Genomic DNA, 27,020 nt, shown 5'->3' with positions numbered 1-27,020 from the left:
TTGATTTGGTTGCTGTGAGCCTATAGCATACTTTCTACAAAAGCCTATGGTTCTATAAAACTTTACTGGTGTTTGTAGAGCTACTTCACTTCCTCATTTAGTTATAAGGTGTTTATGTACCAGTGATTAGAATTTACTGACTCCTTAGTATTGATTGTTTCATAGCAGTTCATAATGGAAGAGTAATACAATGGATGGCTGTTTATTAGCACTGCACGGGTGAACAAACCAATTTTTTTGTTGTTGCTGTTTTTCAGATAACAGTACAGACTTCTGGGCAACTGATGTGAAATGGTTTTCATTACTGGAAAGCACAAACTGGCTAGAGATAATCAGGTTTGCTATATCTAATTTCTTGGGTTTCAAATTGTTAAGTACACTTGTGGGTTTTCTAGCTAATTTCTTGAAATATGATTACACTCTTCACCTCCAATAGAAATGAAATTTAGGACAAATTTATAATCCCGTTTAAGTACCAAGTTTTACAACTTGAGATAGTATTTTTACAGTGCAGGTTTGTCCTAAGCCTCCACACTAAAAAACTTGAAGCAGCAAATAATTCCAATTACAACTCTTTCAGCATACCTATTAAAACTATAGGTCCAGTAATTTCCCTCCCACATTTAGTCACTTTCTTTTCAAACTGAAGAATGTTGTTTGTTTCCAGCATGAAACCTATTCTGTGTCTCTGACTAGCTTTGCCATTCTTCTCTGTGCTCTCTGCTTCTGTAATATCCTTTAGGACAGGATGAACTGCAGTATTCAAGATGTTAGCCCACCAAAGCCTTACAAAATTACAATTGTTCTCAGTTTTGTCCCCTTCACCTGATCCTTCCTCAGGTTCTTTTTTCTCTTCTCAGCAGTCCACAGTGAGTAAGTGTTGGAATGGTGTTGGCTAACTTAAGGCTTGGTACAGTGGAATGTTGAGGGGCTTTGTTTTCAGTTTTACTTTGTGTTTGCTCCATTGTCTGCTAGTTTATTCTCTGATAAGCTGTTAGCATGAAGTGCTTCTGCAGTCAGCTTCAGTTCTTTCTAGTCTTAATAGCAGTCAATACTAATAATTATTCATTCCTTAATCCAAAATATAATGTATGTTGAATGAGAGGTTCTTGTGAAGATCATAGGTAGAGAAATGCACTGACATAACCAAGATTAAAAGCAGCACAACTTCCAATCCTTACACTGTTTTGATACTGATCATTTTCATACTTGGACCCAGTTGCTTCCTGGATCTGGCTCTTCGTGGCTCTTGCACTTAGCAGGAGTGCCTTCTCAGCTATTCTGGAGGCTAGAATAAGGAATTTGACAACTCCAGACTCAGGAAATAAACTGTCAGCTTTTGTTAGTGACCTAAGCATTTGCAAGAATCCTAATTTGTGTATAAAGTTTTGCTGAAAATAACCAACTTTATGAAGAGTTAAATCTAGAAACCAACAGCATTGGATCTAGTTTTGCGTGATCTTTAACTCCACTTGGTCTTCCTTGTTAGCGGTAATCTCTGAATAAATTTTATCTGTATGTTTACAAGATGTGATTGCTGATACTTCCCTCTCTGCCTCTTAAAACCATACTGTGTGAGTAATGTAGTATGTAGTGGATTACAACAGAAGTGTGGCGATGTATCTTTCCAGGATAGAGATTTGGCTCTTGGCAACTGTAATACTTTAGTGCATGTGTGTAACGGCTGCTATTGATTCAGCAGAAAGTATTGTATTACAAATGTACAACTTGAAATGCATGACCAGTTGCCAAACAAAGATACCTCTTGAACTGTTAAGTCTCAAGAGCAAACTTTCTTCATTTGCAAAAGTTGAGAATGGTTTTGTTGTTTTAAGGGACTGGTCAAGTTTCTAACCCCTTTTAGGAGAAGCTAATGTAAGAAACCTAATTGGAAAAATGTCATGGAAAAATTCACTTTATTTGTACCACAACAGGCGAGTTTTGAAGAAAGCAATAGAAGTTGCTGAGTGTCTGGAAAGACAGCAGACAAATGTTCTCCTTATAGGTAAGAATTCAGTGAGATTAACGTATATTTTTTTAATTTATTTTTATTTTCTTTAGCTTAAGCTGTAAGCTTACAAATGGTAAAGGCTGGTAAAATTCATAGAGTACTCGAAGTACTAGACACTTAAATCTTTCACCCTCCTGGAAATGCTTTCTGTAGTTAAAGCTTGGTAAGCATGGTTACAGACTAAGAAATACATTGTGAATGACAAAGCTGCTGTTAAACTGGTAGTAGAGTCACACTACCTGTTGTTTATGCATTCCTGCTTCCTAACTTCTATTAAATGGTTCCTGCACCCTTTTGCTGTATACTAAGGTAGGGGGGGACACACATACACAAAGAACATGGAGCATGAAAATTTTCAAAAAGGATGATTTTTTATTCTAGATACACACTGAATACTATGTAGTTTATTAAAAATCCAGGGAAGAATACACTTATTGTAGACATCTTGAGCAGTTTGTTTTCTTAGATGGAGTAATAGCATGGAAAAACAAAGTCAATGTTTAACCATTAAGCTGGTTTTGGATTAGTAACTTGGTTGAGTTTTTCCCCACACACTGCTATTTGAGAAACCTAGCATGGAGAAGAGATTTCTAGCAGACACCTGAAGGGTGAAGAATGCGTGAGGCATGATTTCATGCCTTGTGAAAAGATGCGTGCAGGGTAGGAAGGGTAAGGACAGATAGCTGGCCTGGTAGCATAGGAGGGGCAGTATGTGCCTTACGGGAGACTGATGGGTATATTCAAAGTTATAGTAGTAAAACCTAGGGTTTGCAGGTTTTATTGTTGAAATATTACACTAGTTTGAGTGTACAAGAATCCTTACACTTCTACAAATTAGAAACATGGATTAACTTCTTTCTGTAACACTTGCAATAAATTGTGTGATTCTCTGACCTTGAAATACAATTTTGTTTATATGAAGCTAGCAATACTTTGCTTTCTTACACTAGTTTTAGGAATGGCTTAGTAGACAATGTGGTTTCTGTTGTCTTCTATAGAAGAGAGCGCTACTGATCTGTGCTGTGTAATCTCTAGTCTGGTTCAAGTGATGATGGATTCATACAGCAGGACAAAGTCAGGGTTTCAGAGCCTTATTCAGAAGGAGTGGGTAATTGGAGGACATGGCTTTTTGGATCGTTGTAACCACTTACATAAAAGTGACAAAGAGGAGGTATGATTTTTTTTTTTATTACTCTCCTTATTAGTTAAACATTTACTCAGAAGAAGGAGGTATTTAGATGTCAGTCCAGAACTTCCAGTTAATCTCAGGATCTTTAATTTTGTTTTCATTTATGCGTTGGTGTTTTGTACAGTGTCACTATTTCTGCTTGTTAGAGTTCAGCAGCATCTCTGTAACTAAAAGGAAGAAATGTGAGATTTCCCATTCAATCTTGGAGTCTTCAGAAAGACGTGTATCTCGCGTTAAACTGTTAAATTATACTAGTAGGGTCCATAGAAATAACTCAAAAGTGATTTCCCTATTCCTGTCAGATCTAGAGTTTAACTTTATACTGTCTTGCTAAATGTTTCAGTCTCACTTCTCCATTTTTGTTTATATTTTGGGAATGCATCAGATTGCTATACAGAATGGGCATCTAAGTGCAAACTGACTGATAGTTCTGATCAAGAATTGCCATAAACTAGTTTTGCTTTGCCAGCTTTAAAAGGTTGCATAGCAGCAGTTTTCATAGCAATTTAGTGTGTGCAAATTCAGGTTAGAAAGTGTTCCTCTTTTCTGTAAACAATTGTCCAAGTGTGTCTCGGATGATACTTTTGCAGAGTTCAGCCAAAGTTATATGCAGCAGTTCTGTAGTTAACCAGATTGCTTCCCTTAAGATTTGTGTTTGGAGACACTGAATACTATAAAATAAACAGTCTGCACAGTATAACATACGGGGTTTTTTTTTGTCTGAAACTGATGTACCATTTTCTTTATTTAGGCTCCTGTTTTTCTGCTCCTGCTAAATTGTGTTTGGCAGTTGGTACAACAGTATCCTCCAGCATTTGAGTTCACGGAAACTTACTTAACTGTCTTGTCAGACAGCCTTTATGTGCCTATTTTTAGCACTTTCTTTTTCAACTCGCAACATCAAAAAGACACTAGTGCGGTAAGTGTTTGTTACTTTATGGATGGAATGTGTTGGAGAACAGGTTTAACCAACAAGCAGGGAACACTCTAAAAACCAACCAAAATCCCTAGTAGCATGTTTTTCCATCCTTTCCCTTATTTGAAAGGTAAGGAGTCAGGTTCAGGATTTAGGGTGTTCATGATGACAAAATGAAAATAACTCAGGAATATATTACTTCTAATGTATGGGTATAGGTTCATGTTTGTTTTTATTCAGTGAAAATGGAGCTCCCTAACCTAAGAGGAATATCCTGTCCTGCAGAGTAAGTAATGTACAAAATTCTTGTATAGTATATTCTGTTGTATTCCAGAATCAGCATTTCCTGAATGTTGATATACATTTGGGCCATTCCTTTCTTAAGCCTAAGAAGCTGGAAGCAATAGGAGTATCCTCTGCAAAACTGCACAGTGACTAAAAAATGAACATTGCTGGCTTGCATATAAATAAATTGTTAATAATAAAATTTCAACTGGTAGCACTGCATAGCTGCAGTTAACTTTTTAAATGTGGAGAGGTTTTATTCCACAATGAAGTGTCTGTCCTCTGCCCAGTATTCAGAACTTTTTCCCTTCAGATTATTCATCAGATTTTCAACTGCAAAAGGTATTCTCGGTGCTGTGTAGTTGCACTGTTGAAATGAAATACCATCCGAAGTCAGAAAATGTATAGATAAACTCTGTGTCTGTACTAACTTGTATCCAATAATGTCATTCATCTATTGAATATATACCAATCATGAGTGTTGTTGCAACTCTGTGGCCTCTTCTGTAAAAAGCCAGTTTCTTAATTTTACCTTGACTTGGTCAGAATTCCTTTCCAGCAGTATTAATTGTGACCTGTTTGTTTTGGCAGAGTGGTGAAAGCCTCAAGACACAAAGCGGTCCTTTCAGATTTCTTACTGTGTGGGACTGGTCTGTGCAGTTTGACCCCAAGGCCCAGGCTTTCCTGAACAACCCTTTTTATGCAGAGAAGCCAAAACCGGATAAAAGTCAACGGAAAACTGCACGATTCAAAGTAAGATATGTGCTGCTTAACTATTTTTTTAAATTATAAATGCATTTTGCACAATTTGTATTTCAAAGGTACCCATAATGGAAGTATTGGTGCAAAGTTTTTTTTTTTTAATTTACAAAATACCTGTACACCTCACTCACTTGTGACTTAAGAATACAGTTTGCACACCCTCAGTTATAAATTACTGTTTTACAGTTAGTGCACGTAGCTGTGAACTCAGGGGGTTCTTCTTCATCCTTTAGTGCAAGTGTAGTGATAACTCATGGGACTTAACATCCAGTTGCAGTGACATGTTTGAAGTGAGTTTTTGTTGTTCCATGGAGTGTCTAACAATTACAAAGCAGGTCTGTAATTGCCTCCCTGATTTTTTTGAGTGTAATTGTGGTGTGTGTGGACTTGGAGGGGGACCACCACCCCCAAAACTGTCTAGGGTACAGATGATTATGGGTGGACCATCTCATTGCTGGAAACTAGCACAATTTCAGTAAGAAAAGTTGCTTCAGAATAGCCCCTTGTGATTGTAATATCTCTGGTTAAATTCCGTCCTGTAACAGCATTCTCAAGTGAGACACTGTCAGTATGATCTACAGTGTTAATCAGTGAACTCTTACATTGTGGGATGCAGTGAGGAATCACTGGATAAAACCTAAGTCAAGTGCTCTTTCATTTGTGTGGCTAGCTCAAACTAAATATGAAAGTCCGTAATACTTAAATGTATGCAAAGAATTCTCCTTTTTCACAGAAGAACACTTTATTCAGTCTCAGTTCATTGCCATAGTTGCAGTGCAGGGAAGGTATCTGGAAATGCTAAGTATGCTCTGAAGTATTTGGCATATCAGCCATTGAAGAATAACAGTTTTAGACTATATAGTAAAGCAGCACCTCTGTTTAAGTGACTTTGCTGCTTGTAACTATTTTCTGAATACAAGTTATGCTTTCCTTCCTCTTAAGATATGTTCTAAAGTCCCATCAGTATTTATTTCAATATATTTTTTCTTTCCTCTTAAAGCATCAGCGACAACTTTCTTTGCCACTAACACAAGCAAAAACTTCCATGAAGAGAGGATTTTTCAGGGAGGAAACTGATCACTTAATTAAAAACATTCTGGGTAAAAGAATTGGCAAGTTCATAAATTCTTCAGATGAACTTCCTAATAGTTTCAGGGAATTTTATGATAGCTGGCATAGCAAGCCTGTTGACTATCATGGTCTTCTGTTGCCTCGCATCGATGGCCCTGAAATCAAAGTCTGGGCACAACGGTATTTGCGATGGATTCCTGAAGCCCAGCTTCATGGTGGTGGTACCATAGCTACAACTGCCAAGATTTTGGACTTGATGGAGGAAGTGCAAAGCTTGCAGGAGAAAATGGATGAACAACATAGTCAAGCTGTTTCTGGAGATGTACATTCTGTACCAATGCTGAGAAATTCTGCCCGTCTGTCATCCTTGTTTCCATTTGCTTTACTTCAGAGACAGTCTATCAAACCAGCTCTACCCACCAGCACCTGGAAAGACTTGGAAGATGAAGATGACTTGGTCAAGAGGGATGATGAATTTGTTGATCTAAGTAGTGATATGTCATAAAGTGCTTAAAAATTGAAACTATGAATTGTATATGGCTGAGCTGTAAATTTTAAATGTTGGGCTGTATCTTCCTATAAGGATCTCACTCAAGCATCTGCAGCCTGGTTTTGGGGTTAAAAAAAACTAGGTTGGAAAGAACTAATTGCCATAATTAGCTGAGCATATTTTGAACTTCCATTTCACTCCAACAGTATTTATTGTGGAAACACTTTTTCAGCATAACTGTGATAAAACCAGAAGTCTAGGCTGAAGTAGCTGTATGGACACTTCATTAAAAAAATGAACAAGCAAAACCCCCATTATTTTCTGATGTAAAGGTGGAATACTAAATACATACAGCAACAGTCACTGTCTTAACATAAAACATCTTCCCCTTATGCCAAGAGTACTAGGGCTGGAATTACTGTGACTAGGAATGTAATGCATCTGCATTTCTCCTCATGTAAAATACATGGGGAAAGTGCAACTAAATATGCATTCAAAAATAAGGTTTTTACAGCTGAGGTTTTTACATAAACTAGTGTTTGTAAAACATAAAACACCAGGGGTTTTTCATCTACTGTGGCATCAGCTGAGGTCCTGTGCGTGCCAACATCTTTTCTGACAGCATTCATCTTCGGCTTGCAGCACTTCTCCTTGTGTGGTATTATAATGGCAGCTTGGCTCTCTAAGCCTGTGCATGCACTTAGCTTAAGGATCAAATGCAAGAGTTTAACTACTCATTTCAAGTCTTAACTCTGGCTGCTGTGCTATATGCCCTTGCTGCCTTGGAATATTATGTCCCAAATGTTTGCTGTTAATTGTTTAAGTGTCCTGACTGTGAGGTTCTAATTTGCTATGAGTATTTTTTCCTCCTTCTAATAGAGTGAGACTTTCATTTTGATTTTTCCCTGTTTATGCCAGTTGCCTTGGAGGCTTTCTGTAGCTTGCACTGAGACTCTCCACAGAGCAGGGAAGACTTTTTTTTCCTGTGATCCTGCAGTGAAGCTGGATTTGCAGCCTGTTGCCACTTGTCATGAGTTGGCGTTATGAATGTGGTGTTCATATCATATGAACCCTTGTATCCTGTTGCTGGATGTTGTAACAGTACCTCAGTGAAAAAAGCCATAAAGAAATGCCTGTTGACTTCTATCTACTGTGTATATGTCTATAGATAAAGTATTTTTACTGCAGATAATCGTCCTTTGTAAAGCTGAATATTAGTTGACTGTTGTTTCTATTTTGAACCCTTAAATTCTAGAGTACCCCAAGAATGGATGCAAGTCATAAAATCAGTTACACTGAAAGGCTAGTCATTGAATACTTCTAGAAATCTATGCTGGAAAACTTAGCTGGTAGAGAAACTGTTGCTTAAATTGGATCAGCTCAGTGTGATTGGGGATATTAAACTATGTTACTGCTTAATCATTTCACACTGAGTTGTGTCACTATGTATAGCAAAAATGTATCAGCGGGCCTGTAAAAGTGAATTTAACATGTTAAAATAAATGTATTAATGGGGAAAGGGGAAGAGCTTAATGCAACTATGCCAAACTGAAGCTTCTGAACTCTTGATTGCCTTAATTCTTAGTAGAGCGAGGACAATACTTGAGTTTGTAGCATTTTACTTAAACATACACTAGTACTTACTCTTTGTTCTGTGATACACACAATCTTACAGATAGCATTTGCTAGATTGGGCTGTCCAGCATATGTTCTTCAGATTTTGTTATTGTAGTTCCACTGACTCATGTATGCAATCATACTTTGTATACTGAATGAGCAATGCATTTTTATGGTGAAATAATACCATTCTAAGTTCATTTGGGTTCAAGGTTTAAACACTGCCATTAAAAAAAATAAAAGTAAATGGATTTTTCTATACTTTTGATCAAACTGTTGTAATGTTTCAGTCATGAAGATTACATATTTATATTAAAAAGCAGATGTTGGACATCTTATTTGTACATAAGTTATCAGAAATTTATATAGATGAGAAACATATATGTGGAACTAAACATGGGAACACTTCTAATGTAAAGTAAATACCATTGTTACTGTTTCTATGCACTGTGGGATTGGAAATTTACTTAATATTTTTACTCCAGGCTTCTGTTTATACCTCCAAGTTTTTACACTGAATGCAAGCTAGAAGCTTCACAGTTTTGTTTTTTTCAATACTGTCATTGCTCTCTTACAGGCTGTTTGGAGAGTATCAATAAAACATACTTTGTTCTGAAATGATAATGTGTTTTGCAAACAGTACTTTAAACTGCAGAAATGTGATAATCTGCAATGACAAGGCTTTTCTAATTATGTGCTGGATTTTTAAAGAGTGCTGTATACAGGAAGGTGTGCAGTTTTGACCAGGTTATGCTACTGGAGAGGTGCTGTTAGCTCAGAAAAGAGGAAAGTTCAGTGCAGTAGGACAGTGGTTACTAAGGTAGTCTAGGAAGTGCCTGTTGAATGTCAGTATTTGAGGCTTTAAACTCTTTATTTCAGTGTACATGGCTTCCCCATTACAGGGGGAGCACTGTGCTATCTTGGGTGTTTTCTAAAGAGAATGTTACAAGACGTTGACACACTTGCTCTTGAAGTGTCAGGCAGCAACAGCCTATACAATGGCTGTAAAGTTGCCTGGTTGTGCTGTAGCACAAGGTGTGCCTCTGCCTCACCCACATCTTCTAGAGATCAGTGTGTACTTTGGCCACTTGGCTTTGATCTAAGGCTGCATTCACTAGTGAAAATGCTCAGCTATTGATTTACACCATATTGCAGAGCAAATGTGTACTTTATAAAGGCACTTGGGGCCAACTTCACAGCCTGCTCTCTTGCTCCAGTTAAAATTTTTCCATTTTTCTCAAAGCACTCAGGTGTAACTTCAGGGGGTGGTAAAATGCTTTCTGCTGTGCATGTCTAGCAATGGATTAGTTTTGTCGCAGCAGAGATCACCTTAATTCTGATCCTTAGCTGTAAAATTCATGTGCAGTACTTATTGCCTGGTACAGTCCTGAGAAGAGCTAGGCTTTACATAAAACTAAAATAGTTTTATGTAAAACTGTTTTGGGAATTATGTGAGCTGGACTCTTATTTCCTGGGACAGGGAGGAGATGGATAAGTGGACTCTTAAGTCTGAAAAAAGCATTTGCTATACAGAACTTCATGTGCTCTTCCAGGATTAATTTACTGGTTGAGGGTGGGGTGGGAGGGACAAACACCTTCTGATGGACTCAGGCCCTTTATCTTGATTTATAGTGAAGTTAACTTGTGACACATGCTTTTTGGCAGGATGGCAGAACTCTGAGCTGGAGGAGTTACCTTGGGAAAGAGTGGACACAGAGGGTGAGGATAGCTCATGTTTCAGCTGGAGAAACATTTCTGTGGGGAGGGCACCTCCATGCTAAATAAAAAGGAGTTGAAATGGGGTTGTCCAGGCTATGTTAGGAGTATGTAGCAAAAACCACAAATAGTTGTGAATCCTGGAGAGGCTGTCTTGAGATGTAAGTTTGACTTGAAGAGTATTGGCTTTAAACTTGTTACGAAGTTTTAACCATGCCAAGGTCCTGCACCTGGGTCGGAGCAATCCCAGGCACAGCTACAGGTTGGGCAGAGAAGAGATTCAGAGCAGCCCAAGGAGAAGGACTTGGGGGTGTTGGTCAATGAAACTGAACATGAGCCAGTTCAGTGTGTGCTTGCAGCCCAGAAACCAACCGTAATCTGGGCTGCATCAAAAGGAGCGTGACCAGCAGGTTGAAGGAGGTGATCCTGCCCCTCTACTCTGCTCTCGTGAGACCTCACTTGGAGTATTGTGTGCAGTTCTGGTGTCCTCAACATAAAAAGGACACGGAACTGTTGGAACAAGTCCAGAGGAGGCCACAAGGATGATCAGGGACTGGAGCACCTCCTGTATGAAGACAGGCTGAGAAAGTTGGGGCTGTTCAGCCTGGAGAAGAGAAGGCTGCGTGGAGACGTCAGAGCAGCCTTCCAGTATCTGAAGGGGGCCTACAGGGATGCTGGGGATGGACTCTTCATTAGGGGCTGTAGTGACAGAAGAAGGGGTAATGGGTTAAAACTTAAACAGGGGAAATTTAGATCAGTTATAAGGAAAAAGTTCTTTACTGTAAGGCTGGTGAGGCACTGGAATGGGTTACCCAGGGAAGCTGTGAATGCTCCATCCCTGGCAGTGTTCAAGGCCAGGTTGGACAGAGCCTTGGGTGACATGGTTTAGTGTGAGGTGTCCCTGCCCATGGCAGGGGGGTTGGAACTAAATGATCTTAAGGTTCTTTCCAACCCTAACTATTCTATGATTCTATAAGGCTGAGAAGAGGTTAATAGGATGGCTAACATCTGGATGAGCATTTGTATGTGCTTGATGCTGCCACATTTTGGACTACTGTGAAGCCTTGTTCTCACATGGAAATCCTTCAGAGCAGTAAACGCCTCTGCTCTATTGCAGCACAATGCTCCACTGTCAGTAAGCATTTGGTCTCCCAGGTTTTTTATTTTATCAGTGCAGTAAAATAAAATAGGTACTTGCCTAAATGTTATGCCTGGATGCTCAAAGCAGGCAAATAACACATACCTATGAAGTGCATCTGTTAGTTTGTGAACAGCAGAACTGTGATTTGTTGCTGCATTGCCCTGTCTGGCCATACCGCATTTCCCTCAACTTCATCCTTTTTTTCTGGCTTTCCCTGCCCTTACTCATACCATAGCATCTTCCATCCTCCCTGCATCCACCTCCTCTCTGTCCTTAAGTCACATGCTGTACTAGCCATTAATAGGTTTGCCATTGCTACTAACATGCGGGACAAGCCAAATTCAATATATTGGCTCCTGGGGGACCAGGTAAATGGAGGTGATGTGATGTGGCCAAGCTCTACCACCTCCAGACTGTCTGTTGGTATTGAGTAACGTCTGTCAAATAAAAGCAGAGTTATCTCTCAGTTTCCAAAGCTTTGGTGGAAGCTGCGTGGTTACTAAAGAAATCAGGGTGGGAGAATGAGACTAAAATGCCTGTACCTGCAGCTAGGCATAATTCTAAACTGCAGTTTCCAAGCTGAAAACAATGCTACTCCCAAACAAGGATATCTGCTGCTATACAGTCAGATCAGGTATCCCTGTTTTCTCATAATGCAACAGTTTTCTCCATGTTGGATAATGTCTCATTTTGTGTTCTGAAATAAACTTTTCATTTTACTGTAGGGACTGTTGAGTTTCCTGGAAATCAACTGACATTTCTGTGACTTCTGAAAAGTCACTCATAATCCTTATTATTTTATTCCTGTCAGAAGAAAATTCCCAATTAAGAGCAGCTAACACAGCTGGAATTCATCTGGTTTTGCTAATTAAGTGTAGATCTTCAAATATTTTATAAATACTGGTAAGCTTTTAAGTGTCTGAGTGTTGTGGGCTTGCTAGCTATCTCACATAGTGGGATTCACTTACTTTTGTGTATCTACAGGTATTGATTTACAGTATGTTTATAGATGAATGTGATGACAGGGAAGCAAATTTTATGCAGAGGGTTTAAGTGTCATTGCTTCATGTTTTGGTGATGATGCAAGAATATATTTTAACTTCCACTATGGCTCCCAACTCAGAAATTAAACCAGCATGCTCCTCACCAAGCTCCTTAAGCTCCCAGCACAGATAAACCCAGCTTGTTTCCTACAAGCCACTTGCTGCATTTGCCATCCAGTTTCTCATCCCAAACTTTCCCCTCTGGGCTCACTCTTAAAAAGTCTTTTTTGACGTGCTTTTCTGATGGCAGTTCGTTTCCCTTTGGAAAAGATTGAGTTTATACCTGCCAGCCATACTTAGTTTTAACATGTTGTGATCTTCTGAGGTGGTGGTAATAGCTGAAAGTCAAAAAGTAAGTACTACAAGTGGCTTAACCAGTCTTTTCCAAGTGTAGGGTCCTTTGCTTCCCTGCCAGTAAGGAGCATGGCATTTCTGGAAGTTGTCCTGTAATGATATAAAAAATAATTATTTAGAATAAGTAAAATCCTCCTGCACAGCACTTTTCACATGCAAAATCTGCATCAAGGAAAAAGGGTGATAATCCCGAGCTGTGTTTTCTAATGCAGCCTGTCTCTAATGGCTTTCAGTAGTTTGCTGTACTGATGCCTGCAGTGGAGCATCATAAGCAACCAAAGAACAATCACGGTCTGTTCTCCCAGCAGGGTCTGGGTCTGGGTTACACAAGATGAGGGGCACCCACAGATGGCTGCCAACGGGGGTCAGTCCTGCTGTGTGCACTGCTCTCCCCACATTTGCTGTTAGTGTCATGTAGCTGCCAGCTGATTTGATGGAAATACGTGGTTTGCTTTTGTGGATTGGTTTTCAGATCGCTTCATTGATCCAAATCACAGCATGTTCCCCCTGCAAGGGGACACAACAATAGCAAATTGTTCGAGGGTGCTCTTTTCAATAGGCAACCCCCAGTAAGAGCAGATGAGGTGGAACCACAAGTGCAGTAAATCCAGCTCTCACACTGCTGTGTTGTTGAAAGAGGTAAACCCTGGGAACCACATCTAATGTGCAGCTAGCTGAAATGTAAATTACATGCACGGCTAGCTCCAACTATTTAACACATGGGAGAAAATTATAACCAAACCAAAAACCACAACCAAAACCAGCTTTGCTTTGTTTGAGGCTGCCCATAGAAACCTCAATTTAAAGTGATTTAAAGTGTGGCTGCAGTGAATCTTACCTGTTTGCTGCAGTAGGAAGATAAGGTAAACAAACCCAGGTACTTCAATCTACAGCCATACTGTGAAGCTCTTCAGGCCTGCAGATTTTTAGGCTGTGCTTTGGCTTGAACTGGCAGAGTTCTCAAACACCGTCCTGCTGCCTGGGCTGTGATTAGGCAGTGATTGAGTGCAGCTGTTGAAAGCAAAAATCATGTTCTGACTTGTAATCTGAAAACAACCATTGCTCAGAGAGTGATTTTGGATTCCTGATGCATTCCTGATTTTCTAAGCCTCAGGCACACATAGCTGACCTGGTTGGTTACTCCACCCCCTTTTTAGCATCTTTTACTTATCTATTTCTTGGGTTTATTTAAATTTGATGCAGGTGACGTGCTGTGTTCATATGCAGCCCATTGTCTCAGGTGTAGGAAGGAGCTCTCTCCATTCTGAGTGAGAGACTCTAATTTCCCAGTGAAAATTACCCACCTAGTGTCATTTCTAACTGACCCTTTTTATGATTCAGATTGAACCTGAACAGAATTGGTCTGGCAGAGATGATGATAAAAATGGCTAGTTACTGAAATACCGTAATAGTAAACCCATTACTTAAGTAATGGTGTTAAGTAGAGGCTCCATGAATATGTAAAGCCTCTGGAGTTCCACAGGTAATAATGGATGCTGGAAGCAGCTAAAATTACCAGGGACCCAGACTCACTTAGGCAGCAGGAAATGACAGAACATAAATGCATCTTCATCATTTTTGGGTCTTATTAAAGTAATAATAGCCCAGCTGGTGCTGGCTGCTGGCAATGTTTGGTCTAGACTGGTAGACAACATTCCCCTCTGTGATCATTTTCCTCTCAGTTATCAATATACAACCTGCTGCCTACCAGCTCCACCCTCACAAGGCACCCATCTCCCTGCTGCAATGCATACTCCAAGGGAAAAGTTGACTTAAATCTTTGCATCTGTATGAGGAGCATCATATATGGCAATTCCCCCACCAAGAAATTGCTTTTGAATAGTTAAATTCAGTTGGTTGAATAATAATTAAGTGTGCCAAAGAGGAGCCAAAAAGGTAAATTTAATCACAGGAATGACTGAAAAGGAATTCAATCCAGCTGAACTCTTTTAAGTGAGTAATGGAGAATTAGCTCATCTTCCCATGAATGAGGAGGGGGGGAAAAAACACTGTATTGGGTCTGGCAGGCTCAAAGGAGGCTGTGACCCCATGGGAAGCCTGGGCTGGAGCAGGCTCCTGGTGGGATCTGTGGCCCCATGGAGAGAGGAGCCTATGCTGGGGCAGATTTGCTTCAGGACTGCTGACTCCACAGGAGACCCACGCTGGAGCAGTCTCTTCCTGAAGGACTGCACCTCATGGAGGGACCCTCTGTTCCTGAAGGATGTACCCCATGGAAGAGACCTATGCTGGAGCAGTTCATGAAGAACTGCAGCCCATGGAAAGGGCTCACACTGAAGAAGTTCCTGGAGGACTGTCTCCTGTGGGAGGGACCCCACACCAGAGCAGGGGATGAGTGTGAGGACGAGAAAGCAGCAGGATGTGTGTGATGGGCTGACCAAAATCCCCACTCCCATCCCCCTGTGCTGTTCAGGGGGAGGAGGCAGAGAAATTAGGAGTGAGGTTGAACCAGGGAAGAAGGGAGGGGTAGGAGGAAAGCTCTAAGGTTTGTTCTTTTTTATCATTATCCTACTCTGACGTTAACTGGCAATAAATTAAATTAATTCTTCTTAAGTTTGTTTTTGCCTGTGACAGTAATTGGTGAGTGATCTCTCTCTGTCCTTTTCTTGATCTACAAGTCTTTCATCATATTCTTCTTCTCCTGGCCTGTTGAGGAGGGGCAGTGGTAGAGCTGCTTATTGGGCTCCTGACATCCAGCCAAGGCCAACCCACCACAAACAAGTAGTTGCACCCTTTAATAGCACCCATTTGGCCACATGAATTTTTGGAAAGCTTTTATGGTGGGATTTTGAGTCCTTTTAGGTATGGCTGATTTTAAAGGTGTAGAAAATGTATTTCATGCCTCTATATTAGCTTTTGTTCCTTTAATTTAACCATTGGTTTGCCAGTAGGTACCACCAGGACCCTAAACCCGCAGGAAGATCTTGCTGAGCTAAAATCACTCACTGAAGGTTGCCCTGGTCCTGCTGTGAGAAGGTACACATCGCATTAATAAGCAGGTAATCTTGGTGTGACTATCACCAAGTAGTCACTGCTGAGCTATGGAAGTCTACGCAGCCTGTCCCACACTGGAGCAGGCAACAGCTGCGTCACCACTCATCAGTAACCTTGGTGTGTCAATTCTTAGATGTATTTGGTGATGGTGAGAAGCAAGAAATGCATTGCTCTGTGCAAAACTGGTAGGAGAAGCCTCGCAAAAAGGGCTCTTGGGCGAGGCGCAGGCTGCAAGAGCGATGTTTAAAGAAACTGTCTCCAGCTGTTTGATTTATACTGTGCTCAGAGGAGTAGGGCCGCATGTTTTTGTAAATAAACCAAACTGCATCAAAGATGCTTTATTCCTAGCTGGGGTAACCTATCGGGCTCTGAGCTGGCCAACTGCCCAGGTCAAGAAAGGTCCCTTCCTGTGGAAGGGAAAGTAGCAGATGGAGCAGAATTAGGAATCTTGATTGTTTTTTAATGCTTGTCAGCTGAGCTGAAGAGACATAGCAAAAAGTCTACTTTGAAGTAACTTTATCCATGTATTTTCAAATTTCAGAGTTATTTCTGTGCAACAGTATCTTTCCAATATAGTCTTGCCAATGGAAAGTGGTAAAAATGGCATCTTCTTCAGTTTTGGTCCTCCTACATATTCCATGCCACATTTCTTGATGTTAATGGCAAAATAAAGTCCCTGCTACTGCCAGCTTGTAGTACACCTCCACAAATATAATTTGCTGAAGTTTTTGGCTCCATGGCAGTAACATAGCTGTGAGCAACATGGCCTTGTGCAGTGCCAGAACTAGTTCCTGTTGTGAACCAGGATGTTAGAAACACTTTGCACCTTGTATTAACCTTATATAAACAATGACTAGTGAACACGTATTCAAACATGACACTTGTATCTGAGGCCAATTTACAACCCTGGGGTTGCACACATACAAGTAGCGCTTTGGGTTTGGCTGCAAGATGTTTATCACTGACGGGAAGGTGCTAAGTTGGTTCCCCAGTTCCAGGCTGAGTTTGCAGCTAGGAAAACAGAGCCCAGTTGATTTAAAGAGGGAAAGTCCTAAATTTGCTTGCCAGAGTGGGACCACACGTCCAGGATAGGGAGGGAGTGCTTTCTTTGCTTTGGCAGACTGCCTGGTCCTGCTACCCTACTGTAACCAGTGAGAAATCATCTCACTGCATTTCAGCCATAGACACATTTTGGTGCTTAAAGCCAGTAAAAGCGTCTTCTGCTCATGCATTTGTTCTGCAGAAACACAAGAGTTGCATTTGCTCCTCCACTATTTAGGCTGTGAACAATGAGGCTAGTTTTAGTTTGGGGGATTTTTAAAGGATTGTTTTTCATCTCTGAAGAACTTAACTGTGTAGCGAATAGTTGCTAAGTAAAATAATTGTTTTACCCTTTGGCAAATTAAGCTGGTGCATAGATAAACCTTAGGCAAAACATTTGGTGAGAGAAGACCATGCATACCAAAGCTGGATACCCTGATACAGAGGGCTGACTCATCAGTGTGACATGGAGGTATTCAGAAGACATACAGAAGTGACATTTAGGAACAAGGTTTAGTGGTGGACTTGGTGGTTTTGGGTGAAGAGTTCAACTTGATAGTCTTAAAGGTCTTTTCCAACATACATGGTTCTGTGAAGCCTAAATTGAATCCATGAAATATGGAAAGTTCAAACATCATTTGTTGCATCTGAGCAAGAGCAGAAAGATTTATTTTTTCTTCCAAAGGTGACTTATAAATCAGAGATCTTGACTCACTGTCTGTGCAGGTGAAAGTACTAATACACTGAACAGCTTCTCTCACTCCCCACTGCACTAAGGTGTATCTGTGTTGTTTGGAGGTTCCTGGACCATGTTGGGGCCAATCTCTTAGGCTGCTGTATGTATTTCTATTAACAGTCATCAGCTGGGATTCTCCACTAAGATTTTGTTTCTAACTTCTGTCTTAATTTGTACACAGCAATAATTCAGCTGCTGATCCTTTTAAATCTCTCCTCTCTGGGGAAGTTACTAGAGTCCTGAAGGTCTAATCCTGACTTCAGCGACATAGCTTATTGTTCTGAACATCAGACCACCTCCTATAGCTGTGGGAGGCAAATTCTGGGGGGGCCCAAAAGGTAAGCTATGTTTTGTAGCTAATCCTGCAACTACCTGCATGATCATGGGAAAGTGACCTGATGGCCACTTGCCCCACACTGCTGTTATTCTAAGTGTGATGCTTTGATGCAGGCAGCTATCAATGTCCTAGCTTGAAGTTTTAATTTAGTGGTAACTGGATTGAGGAGAAAAGGAAAGCTGCTTCTGCCCTGTTCAAAGCCAAATCTGCAACAACTTAGTACCTTTAAAAAACAAAAAATATGATAATGCAAAAATAAATAGCCATCAGCAAGACAGCAGTCCATACATCTGAATAAGCTATGCAAGTACTTATTTTAAACTTTATTTCCTTTTCCTCCCAGGTATAGAACAGTATTTTGGACAGTTTTTCTTGTGCCAAGATTTTTGACTCTATTCTTGTCAGGCTCATCGGCTCTGTCATGTCCAGGCATGCAGAGGAATGTATTCAGCTACTGGTTCACTTTGGAGTCAGTGAGGCATTTGTCGAGTCCCACTTCCCCATTCAGGGTCCCTGGGACAAAAAAACAACACATCACTTTTCCAGCTATACTGTGTATTTCTGGTGCTGTTTTAGCTCTTTTTATCTTCAGGTGAAGCCCCAGATATCATTGTCTTTCTCAACCTACTTTTTAGGGAGTAAAAAATCTACCAAAGGCAGAAATATGAGCATGCTATAGATGTACAAAGCTGATTGTAAAATTATTGCTTTATCATGACTTTTCTGATAGTTCAGAAAACTATCAGAAATTTATCTATAAACTATCTACATAGAAAACTATCAGAAACTGTCAGGTTTCTGCTCTGTATGAACCCACTGTGATTGCTAGAAATACTAATATCAAAATACAAGAGACATTCTAGAATCACACACCTCTGTGTCTCATTGTTAGATACTGTGTATCATCTTTACTTAAGCCATGTGTAGTTAGTCCTGTGTTTGGTGCTACATGAGTACATAGCAGGAGTTCTTACATATTTATAAATCATTAATGAACTCCTAAATGCAATCAGTACTTAACAAAAACGTACTTATTCCACTAAAGAGCAATAAGTTTATGTTTGAATAACAGCACTTTAGCACCAAACCTATTAATAAATGTTTGAATGGAAAAGTGAAATCTCTTTAAAAGCCACCACATAGAAATGGTCTAGCAATAATATTATTTTATAATTCCTAAGGTAGATGTTGTTGCAGAGACATAACCCAGTGCAGAATTAACCCCCCAAAAATCAGTCTGCACATTTGTCTTGTTTTAACCCTAAGGAAAAATGGGGATAATACACTCAAGCTTTTGTCTTGTAGTAATGGAGATGGCCAGAATGCAGGTTAAAACAAAAGCAGCAGTGCTGGTGGAGTGCTGTGCTGCTGAGTGGGCAGTCTCACTTCTGAACTCACAGAGTTAAATGCAAGTGTGTTCCCTACAAAAAACATCTTCCGTAATTTTCTCCCTCTGACACAATCAAATCTATGTTTGGTCTCTAGTGGCTTTCGATGGCAACAGCCATGCAAGGAAGTTTACAAAAGGACAGTAAGACATAATGCTAGGACTCTCACGAAGTTTTATTATTCTGTATTTTCAAAACCAACTTTAAATGTAACATGCTAATTAGACATATTTCCATCCTTGTTTGACTCATGAATGAATTTGTGTAACCTGGAGATGTCTGCATGTTTAATCTACAAATGTTTATCAGTGGTTTTGCACCCTGGATAGAAGGTATTATGGGAGGAATTATTTGTCAGACTTAAAAAACTTCTGGCCCTCGCTGTGACGACCACCTCTTGGCTGCCACCAGAAGAACAAACTAACTAGCACAGGCAGGGTGTGCAACCTTTGCCAGGAGCAGAACAGACATTGCAATTTCTGATTTCTCAGGAACAAGGTAAGACAAAATGCAGCTTTATCTCCTTTACCACAGACCTTATAAAGGCTCAGAGATGGCTGCTGCTATCCCAGCTGCTCACACACCTTTGCTGAGTTGATATGACCACTAGTTCCTGGAACCCTTATTCTTCTCCCTAACTGACCCCATGGCTCTGCCTCACAGTTACTGTTCTAAAATTACCACTCATTACTGGATTCTCTTTGTGTGGGTCTTTGGTCATAACAAGAGTGTGTAAACCTACCAAAAGTAATTAACATCTATTCTGCACACATTTCTGAGTGACATGAGTACTCTCTATTTATATAAGAATACTGTCCTAATCACTATTTATCTTGTAAATTACAACTCTATGGAATAATTTTCTTTGCACCATCTGGCTTTATGTACTTTTTAATGAGCTGATGAGTATTTATGCACTTTTCAAGGAACAGATAGTAAAGCATTTATTACATTAAGAAATGAAATAAAGATTTTTCAAAACTGAATTTGTATAAAGTTCACTGAATTATACATTGCAAATTTTGCCCAATTACCAATGACAGTTTTGGTGGAGGCTTCACAGGACTCAGTTTTACCCAGTGGAAGGCAAGATACGTGCACATATTTCCTAGTGATGCTGGTTAAACTGCCTCAGTGTAGAAATAAAAACACAACTTCATTACAAACAGCACATTCACTGATACTTTCGTCCTTACGATTTCAGTGCTATAATTGTAATATTAATTGTAATATTAAAACAATACAGATTCCTGATACTGAACAGTATCACTCAGGTACAAGGAGAAAGATGCTATTACAATACAAAGATTTCAGGAACTAGCAATTATTTAAACTCCACCCGAGATGAGAAAATGGAAGGATCTGGAAATCCCTGAAATGAAGAAAACCTTTTTGAAATGGGCAAATGTGAATAACACCTTTGCATATCTGCCTTTGGTTTTTCTAACATGCCTGCAACTCTGTCTCTAAAAATACCACAATTTATTGGTTTTGTATATACAAAAACTAAAAGCAGCATTAAATTTTTAACTCAAACCCCTTGAAGTTAAATCTTATTACTGGTTTAGTGACTGCATCTTATTTTATAAGAGCTAGGCATTAACAGCTGGCGCTATGCTACTAAAAGTAATAATGCTCAATATTTTTGAGAAGCCTAAAAGATCCTTAAATCATCCCAAGGGGGAACCTTAAAGAGACTCATGGGAAAAAGATATATTGGCAAATTTTGATTTTGTAAACTGATAATTTAAATGATATCTAACTACTGGGCATTAAAAGCTGTCAAAGCAAGGGTTTGTTCTATGGACAGAAAAACCCATATCAGTAAGTGCTTTTCACTTAGAAAAACTTGCTACTAGTGTTGGAAAGTTCATTTCTACAAAAAACAAACAAAAAAAAATCCCAGCTGGTCTGCACAGACTAGTAAAGGATTTATTTAGTAACCAGAACAACAGTACTAGTAAAACATGCGAAGCTGAAACCAAAAGAGAATAATAAGAACAAATTTTTAAAAAGAGGGGAAAAAAACATTCCCCTGGTCCAATCACTTCATGCCCTTTTCACAAAGGTATGTAGTGACAGAACAAGGGGCATGATTTTTTACTGAAAGAAAATAGATTTAGACATTTGGAAGAAGTTCTTTACTGTGAGGGTGTGAGACACTGGCACAGGTTGCCCAGATAAGCTGTGGCTGCCCCATCTCTGGTCATCTTCAAGGCCAGGTTGGACTGGGCTTGGAGCAACCTGATCTAGGGGAAGGTGTCCCTGCATGTGGCAGGGGATTGGAACTGGATGAGCTTTAAGGTCCCTTCCAGCACAAAGCAGTCTGTGATTCTGTATTAGGCATGATTTCCAAAATCAGTTGATAATTGACTCTAGTTTCTTTCCACTTACACTACCACATATTGGTCCACCCAGTTCTCTTGTCCCATATCTTTGAGCTCCTCCTCTTGTTGTCACTCTGTAACTTTCAGCATCTGGATTCTTACTGGAAGTGAAAATCCTGTTCTTGGAGATGACACTGATAATATTGGATAGAACAAATCTCAAGACAGTTTGTACCTTCTAGTTGCTTTCTGGCATTAATGTCAGCTCTAGCACTCAAGCAGTATGCTATAAAGCAGCATGGTATTAAAGACAGTTTGACCTTAAGAAATCATATTTCCTTTAGCTCCTGGCCATTGGGTTTCCCTATGTTGTACTTAAGCTCAGTGCTCCTTCAGTAATGACACAGTATCTGCTTGTGAGGCTGCCCTGTTAATAGATCCCTGAAATGATAAGGGTAAACATGCCCTTTTTTGACTGTTGTTTTTAAGTCAGATCTTTAGGCAGATTTGGGCCACAGCTCCACCTGATACTTGTTTTCCGTGACATAACTGGGAGTGTCAAACTTTCACTGGGAAGGAATGGAAGACACAGGCAGGAATGTGAACAAGCTTGATTGGTGAAACCACAGGAAGGTGAAGCTGTACAGGAGTCAGCAGCTGCCTTCTAGAAAACAAGTGCTGCCTTCTTGCTGTCAGCTTCAAAACATTCACATGCTATTAATTGCCCCTCAAGAGCAAAATCTGCTTAGCAGTATCTTGTTATGATGCCATGACTGTAGCACTAGGATTTGCTCACTACATATTACATTTCAGAGCCTGGCACATCTGTTAGCTAGAGAATTCTTACAACTACTTGCTTTAACCAGCTGTGCATCATGCTTGTGATGTTCAAGCTGCAATACAATTGTGGATAGCTAATGGCATGTGACCTCCTGCTCAATAAAGTTACTCTTTGATTGACCTGCTGTCCTGACAGATGTTTGCAGCCAGTTTGTCAATCACTTTTTCTGCTGGTATCACTGAGGTACACCCTGTTCCCATGGTGAAGTAATCATGGCAATTGCAACCAGCACAACACAAAATAAGAACCCACAGTTCACACCTTTCCTATTTTCCCTTACATTTCAACCCCCCAGTAGCATAGTAACAGTTAAAAAAACCTAGCTACTTTGAAGATTACTGCATTTAGTAAAGATAACTTAGAGTCGTCAGCAACAGTTAATAGGAATTCTGCCAGATACAGGCTTAAGAATAAACACGTATGTGTTACAAGGTGAATTTACTGCAAAACAAAATTATTTATAGACTACAGCTTATGCTTTTGCATCATTACTTCTTCACAGAATGTTTAAAGGATTTAGAGCCTCAGCTCTCAGGCTGGATGCCACTGGGACTGGGATGGAGGGAGGAAGGGGAGTCTGTACCCAGTGACAACCCAAATGACATGACTCACATGTTGCACTGGCCAGTGCCAAATGCAGTATTGGGCATTACAGCCTTCTGAACTCCTTATAGAGCCACATATGACTCTGTAATATTTTTCAAATACAGGTTGGTACTGTAAAATAAATTGCAGCAAAGAAAGCTATGACACAATACATTAGAACCTCCTAGGTGGAGTTCTAGCAAGCTGAATGGTCCCTGCTAACATACCAACTCTCAGACATGTAGAAGGGATCAACACCAACAAAATCATGTGCTGAAATGTGTCTTTGTGATCCTCTTCATTCAGATTTTGATTTTGTCTATCAGGATTGTATTGGTGTTAAAAAAATATTTAGTAGGCTCAAAATTCAATTATATGCCTTCTTAATTTCATTCACACTGAATTTACTAGATTAGGTTCATTAGATAAAGAATCAGAACGGAAGTTAATAACGAAAAAACATATTTGTTTGAAATGACACTATTTAACTTGTGCAAACAGCTGAATTTCTAAGCCAGAAAAGTGACTGCCAAATACAAGCAACTTCATAGTGCACCTCATCCTAATAAAACTGAAATCGATCAACAAAATTGAGAATTCTTATTCACCTACAAGTGATTACATTTGATCACTTTAGTAATAAAACTCAGAAAAGTGGGCAAACCAGTAACTTAATCAGCTACTTTTTAAAAAGTGGTTTTCACAAAACTGAAAATAATGATGAGTATTTTGAGGCCCGTGATGAAAGGACCCAAACAAAGAAAATACAAACTAGTAGTTGCTGATGAACATTCCATCAGTTAAGCCTTAAAATGCATTCAGGAAAAAAAGCCAAATGTAGTTAAAATGCCATACTAGTGTTGTGGGAAGTTGACAGCTTGGGTAACAGCCCAAATTGGTACATTCTATTGATAAGAAAGGAGAAGATACTATTGCTTTGTTAAATAACCTAGGAATTAAAGGAAACTGGTGATGTGAATTTTTTGCCAACAGAAAGAAACAGGGAATTGAATGTGATACAAGGCAAATTCTAACAATGATATTACTACACTAAAAACATAAGGATTTTAAACAGTGCTTTAGAAATATGTTCAATGAATAGACTTATGTTCTGAGAAAACAGGTAAATATAATAGAGGACAAAGATTAAACACTTTCATCTAACAGTATACTTGAAGAAAAATTTAAGCAGCAGTAGTGAAGCTAGGTAATTTGCATCATTAAGCCAGGATAATTTGTATACAGGTTTTCAAAAGAGCTTTATAGAACCTCTTTCTGATCTCAATTGAGATGATGATTCTCAGTAAATCTGGGAGTGCTAAAGAACAGAAGAAAGCTAATATAGAAAGCTAGGAGAAAATAAAAGGGATGACCCAGGTTAATTACATGCCTATCATCTTGATTGTGATCCTCAGCAAAATATCCAAGTGGCTTACGCTGGTCTAAATTAATGACTATTTGTTCATAATTACTACCCATAAAAGATATTTCCAGAAAATAGATCTTGTAATGCAATTGCGGTATTACTCCTTTAGGCAAATGTCCATTTGATGAAAGAAGCAGTGATATTATATCCCTAAGCTTCAGTTAGGCATTTGACTGGCACAGCAAATCAGTTTAATTAAATATTCTAGGAATATAAAAACCGCAGAATGCCATACAGTGCCATACAGTAAAGTGGATTGTGAATAATTAACAGGTCTCAAAACACAGAAGAGGAACAATCACTGAACGCTTGTGGGAGTGATTCAGTTCCTCTGGGGATCAACTTTGTCCATCAATCAGTGAACACTTGTGTGAGTGATTCATTTCCTCTGGGGATCAATCTTGTCTGTCTGCTACTCTTTCTTACCAGTGATCTTGAAGAAGGTGCACTGAATTATCACCAAGCCACAACAGCTTGGCAACAGAATTGGGCGTGTGGGAAACAATGGAGGGTAAAGTCACTTACAAAGTGACTTGGAGCTTTTGGTGAACACGGTGCGCTTAAAAAAACCCTTAAAAATAATTATTTATATATGTATTCTGTTTGTACCTTAGATATATAGAATCATGGAATCGTAGACTGATTTGGGTTGGAAGGGACCTCAAAGCTCATCCAGTTCCAACCCCCTGCCATGGGCAGGGACACCTTCCACTAGAGCAGATTACTCCAAGCCCTGTCCAACGTGGCCTTGAACACTGCCAGGGGTGGGGCAGCCGCAGCATCTCTGGGCTCACAAGCCTCACAAAAAAACACACTATGTGGAAACATATAGCATTGATAAGTAGTTCTTTTGGGCTTTTAGTGTGCCCCAGTCAATAGGGCAAAAGTTTTGAAGAGACGCTCATTAACAGCAGAGCAGAGATACTCCATCTCCTCAGTTTGAAAAGAACGTGAGAGCTCACCTTAGCTTCACCAGTAAGTATACATACACACACATATGTATGTATACACACATTTGGTCAATAAGAAACTGAACTTGGAGTATTGTGTGCAGTTCTGGTGTCCTCAATATAAAAAGGACATGAAACTGTTAGAGCAAGTCCAGAGGAGGCCACGAGGATGATCAGGGGACTGGAGCACCTCCTGTATGAAGACAGGCTGAGAAAGTTGGGGCTGTTCAACCTGGAGAGGAGAAGGCTGCGTGGAGACCTCAGAGCAGCCTTCCAGTATCTGAAGGGGGCCTACAGGGATGCTGGTGAGGGACTATTCATTAGTGACTGTAGTGATAGGACAAGGGGTAATGGGTTAAAACTTAAACAAGGGAAGTTTAAATTGGATATAAGGAAGAAATTCTTTACTGTAAGGATGGTGAGGCACTGGAGTGGATTGCCCAGAGAAGTTGTGAATGCTCCATCCCTGGCAGTGTTCAAGGCCAGGTTGGACAGAGCCTTAGGTGACATGGTTTAGTGTGAGGTGTCCCTGCAAATGGCAGGGGAGTTGGAACTGGATGATCTTAAGGTCCTTTCCAACCCTAACTATTCTGATTCTATGATTCAATGATACATATATATATATAAATGGAGATTCCTGGAGGGAAATGTACCAGCAGTCAGACACTGTCTTGTGACTAAGAATTAAATCAAGTTGGCTTAAGGTTGTAAATAAGGCCCTTTTTAAAGAAAAAGCCCCGCTAATGTAAGAGAGTGTTACGGTACCGGCCGGCCCCTATCCCGGAGCGTTGGAACAGCCGTTCCCCACAGCCCCAGGTAGCGGCCAGTAACGGACAGAAACGGGCACAAACGGTCACCAACCGCCCGCCTCACGGCCTCTGAGCCCCGCCCCCGCCCTGCGGAGCTCCGCCCGCCCGCTGCCCTTTCCGGTGCTTCCTCCCTCCCTCTCCCGGCGCTGCCACATCCTCCGCTGACATCAGCTCGCGGCGCCATATTGGAGGAGAAGCCGCCTCCGCCAGCTCGGCCGCCGCAGGGGGGGACGCCGGCCCCCGCAGCCTCCGCCTCCCCCCTGAGCCGCTCCCCATGACTCTCCGCGGCCGGCCGCTGTCCCGGTGCGGATAGGGTGGAGGCGGCTGCGGATCCCGTCGCTTTTCCTGTCCTCTTCCCGAGCTGTCGCCTCTCCCCGCAGCGGGCCTCTGCCCTCCCGCAGCCTCCAGCCATGACTTCCCTGACCCAGCGCAGCTCCGGCCTGGTGCAGCGCCGGACCGAGGCCTCCCGCAGTGCCGCCGCCGACAAGGAGCGGGGAGCGGGGGGCGGTTCGGAGGATGAAGGCCGCCGGGACGAGTCCGGCGACGACGAGAAGGGCGACTCCAAGGAAACGCGGCTAACCCTCATGGAGGAGGTGCTGCTTCTGGGCCTCAAGGACCGTGAGGTGCGGCTGGGGCCGTGGCGGCAGGGCTGGGGCGGGACGAGTTGGGGGACGCTGGGCAGGCGCTGGCAGAGGGGGACCGGTGGTGTTGTGGGGAAGGAGGACGGGAACGGGACGGCTGAGGGGACACTGGTTATTTGGAGACTAATGGAGAGCGTTTATAGGAAAGGAGAGCCGAAGTGGTGCCGGGGTATGGGTGGGATGGCGGCAAGGGCGCTGCTAGGTGGATGCTGCTGCGGGTTTGGGGCAGAGGCGTGATGTTGCTGTGGGTAGGTGGGTGCTGGAACAGTCTCAGTGCTGTGGGGGAGATGAGGATCGGGCTTGGATTTTGGGGAAGAGGGCCCTGGCCGAGA

The 27,020-nt window shown here is 40.9% G+C and overlaps 2 protein-coding genes across 2 annotated transcripts in view; both read left to right on the top strand.

Moving 5' to 3' along the window:
* Window positions 1-8,959, top strand: part of MTMR12 (myotubularin related protein 12) — a 33,544-nt gene extending 24,585 nt beyond the window's left edge. The window contains exons 11-16 of the mRNA XM_005152007.3: window positions 258-336; window positions 1,935-2,005; window positions 3,010-3,182; window positions 3,952-4,119; window positions 4,993-5,154; window positions 6,164-8,959. Of these exons, the coding sequence (XP_005152064.1) occupies window positions 258-336; window positions 1,935-2,005; window positions 3,010-3,182; window positions 3,952-4,119; window positions 4,993-5,154; window positions 6,164-6,739 (1,229 nt within the window). The 3' untranslated portion in view covers window positions 6,740-8,959. The remainder of the gene's footprint in view (window positions 1-257; window positions 337-1,934; window positions 2,006-3,009; window positions 3,183-3,951; window positions 4,120-4,992; window positions 5,155-6,163) is intronic.
* Window positions 8,960-26,218: 17,259 nt separating this feature from the next.
* Window positions 26,219-27,020, top strand: part of GOLPH3 (golgi phosphoprotein 3) — a 37,876-nt gene continuing 37,074 nt past the window's right edge. The window contains exon 1 of the mRNA XM_005152008.4: window positions 26,219-26,670. Within this exon, the coding sequence (XP_005152065.1) occupies window positions 26,458-26,670 (213 nt within the window). The 5' untranslated portion in view covers window positions 26,219-26,457. The remainder of the gene's footprint in view (window positions 26,671-27,020) is intronic.

The sequence above is a fragment of the Melopsittacus undulatus genome, chromosome Z (assembly GCF_012275295.1).
Source record: "Melopsittacus undulatus isolate bMelUnd1 chromosome Z, bMelUnd1.mat.Z, whole genome shotgun sequence".
Classification (NCBI taxonomy): Eukaryota; Metazoa; Chordata; class Aves; order Psittaciformes; family Psittaculidae; genus Melopsittacus; species Melopsittacus undulatus.
The sequence above is the reverse complement of the archived record's forward strand: the minus strand, read 5'-3'. Positions and strand labels throughout refer to the sequence as shown.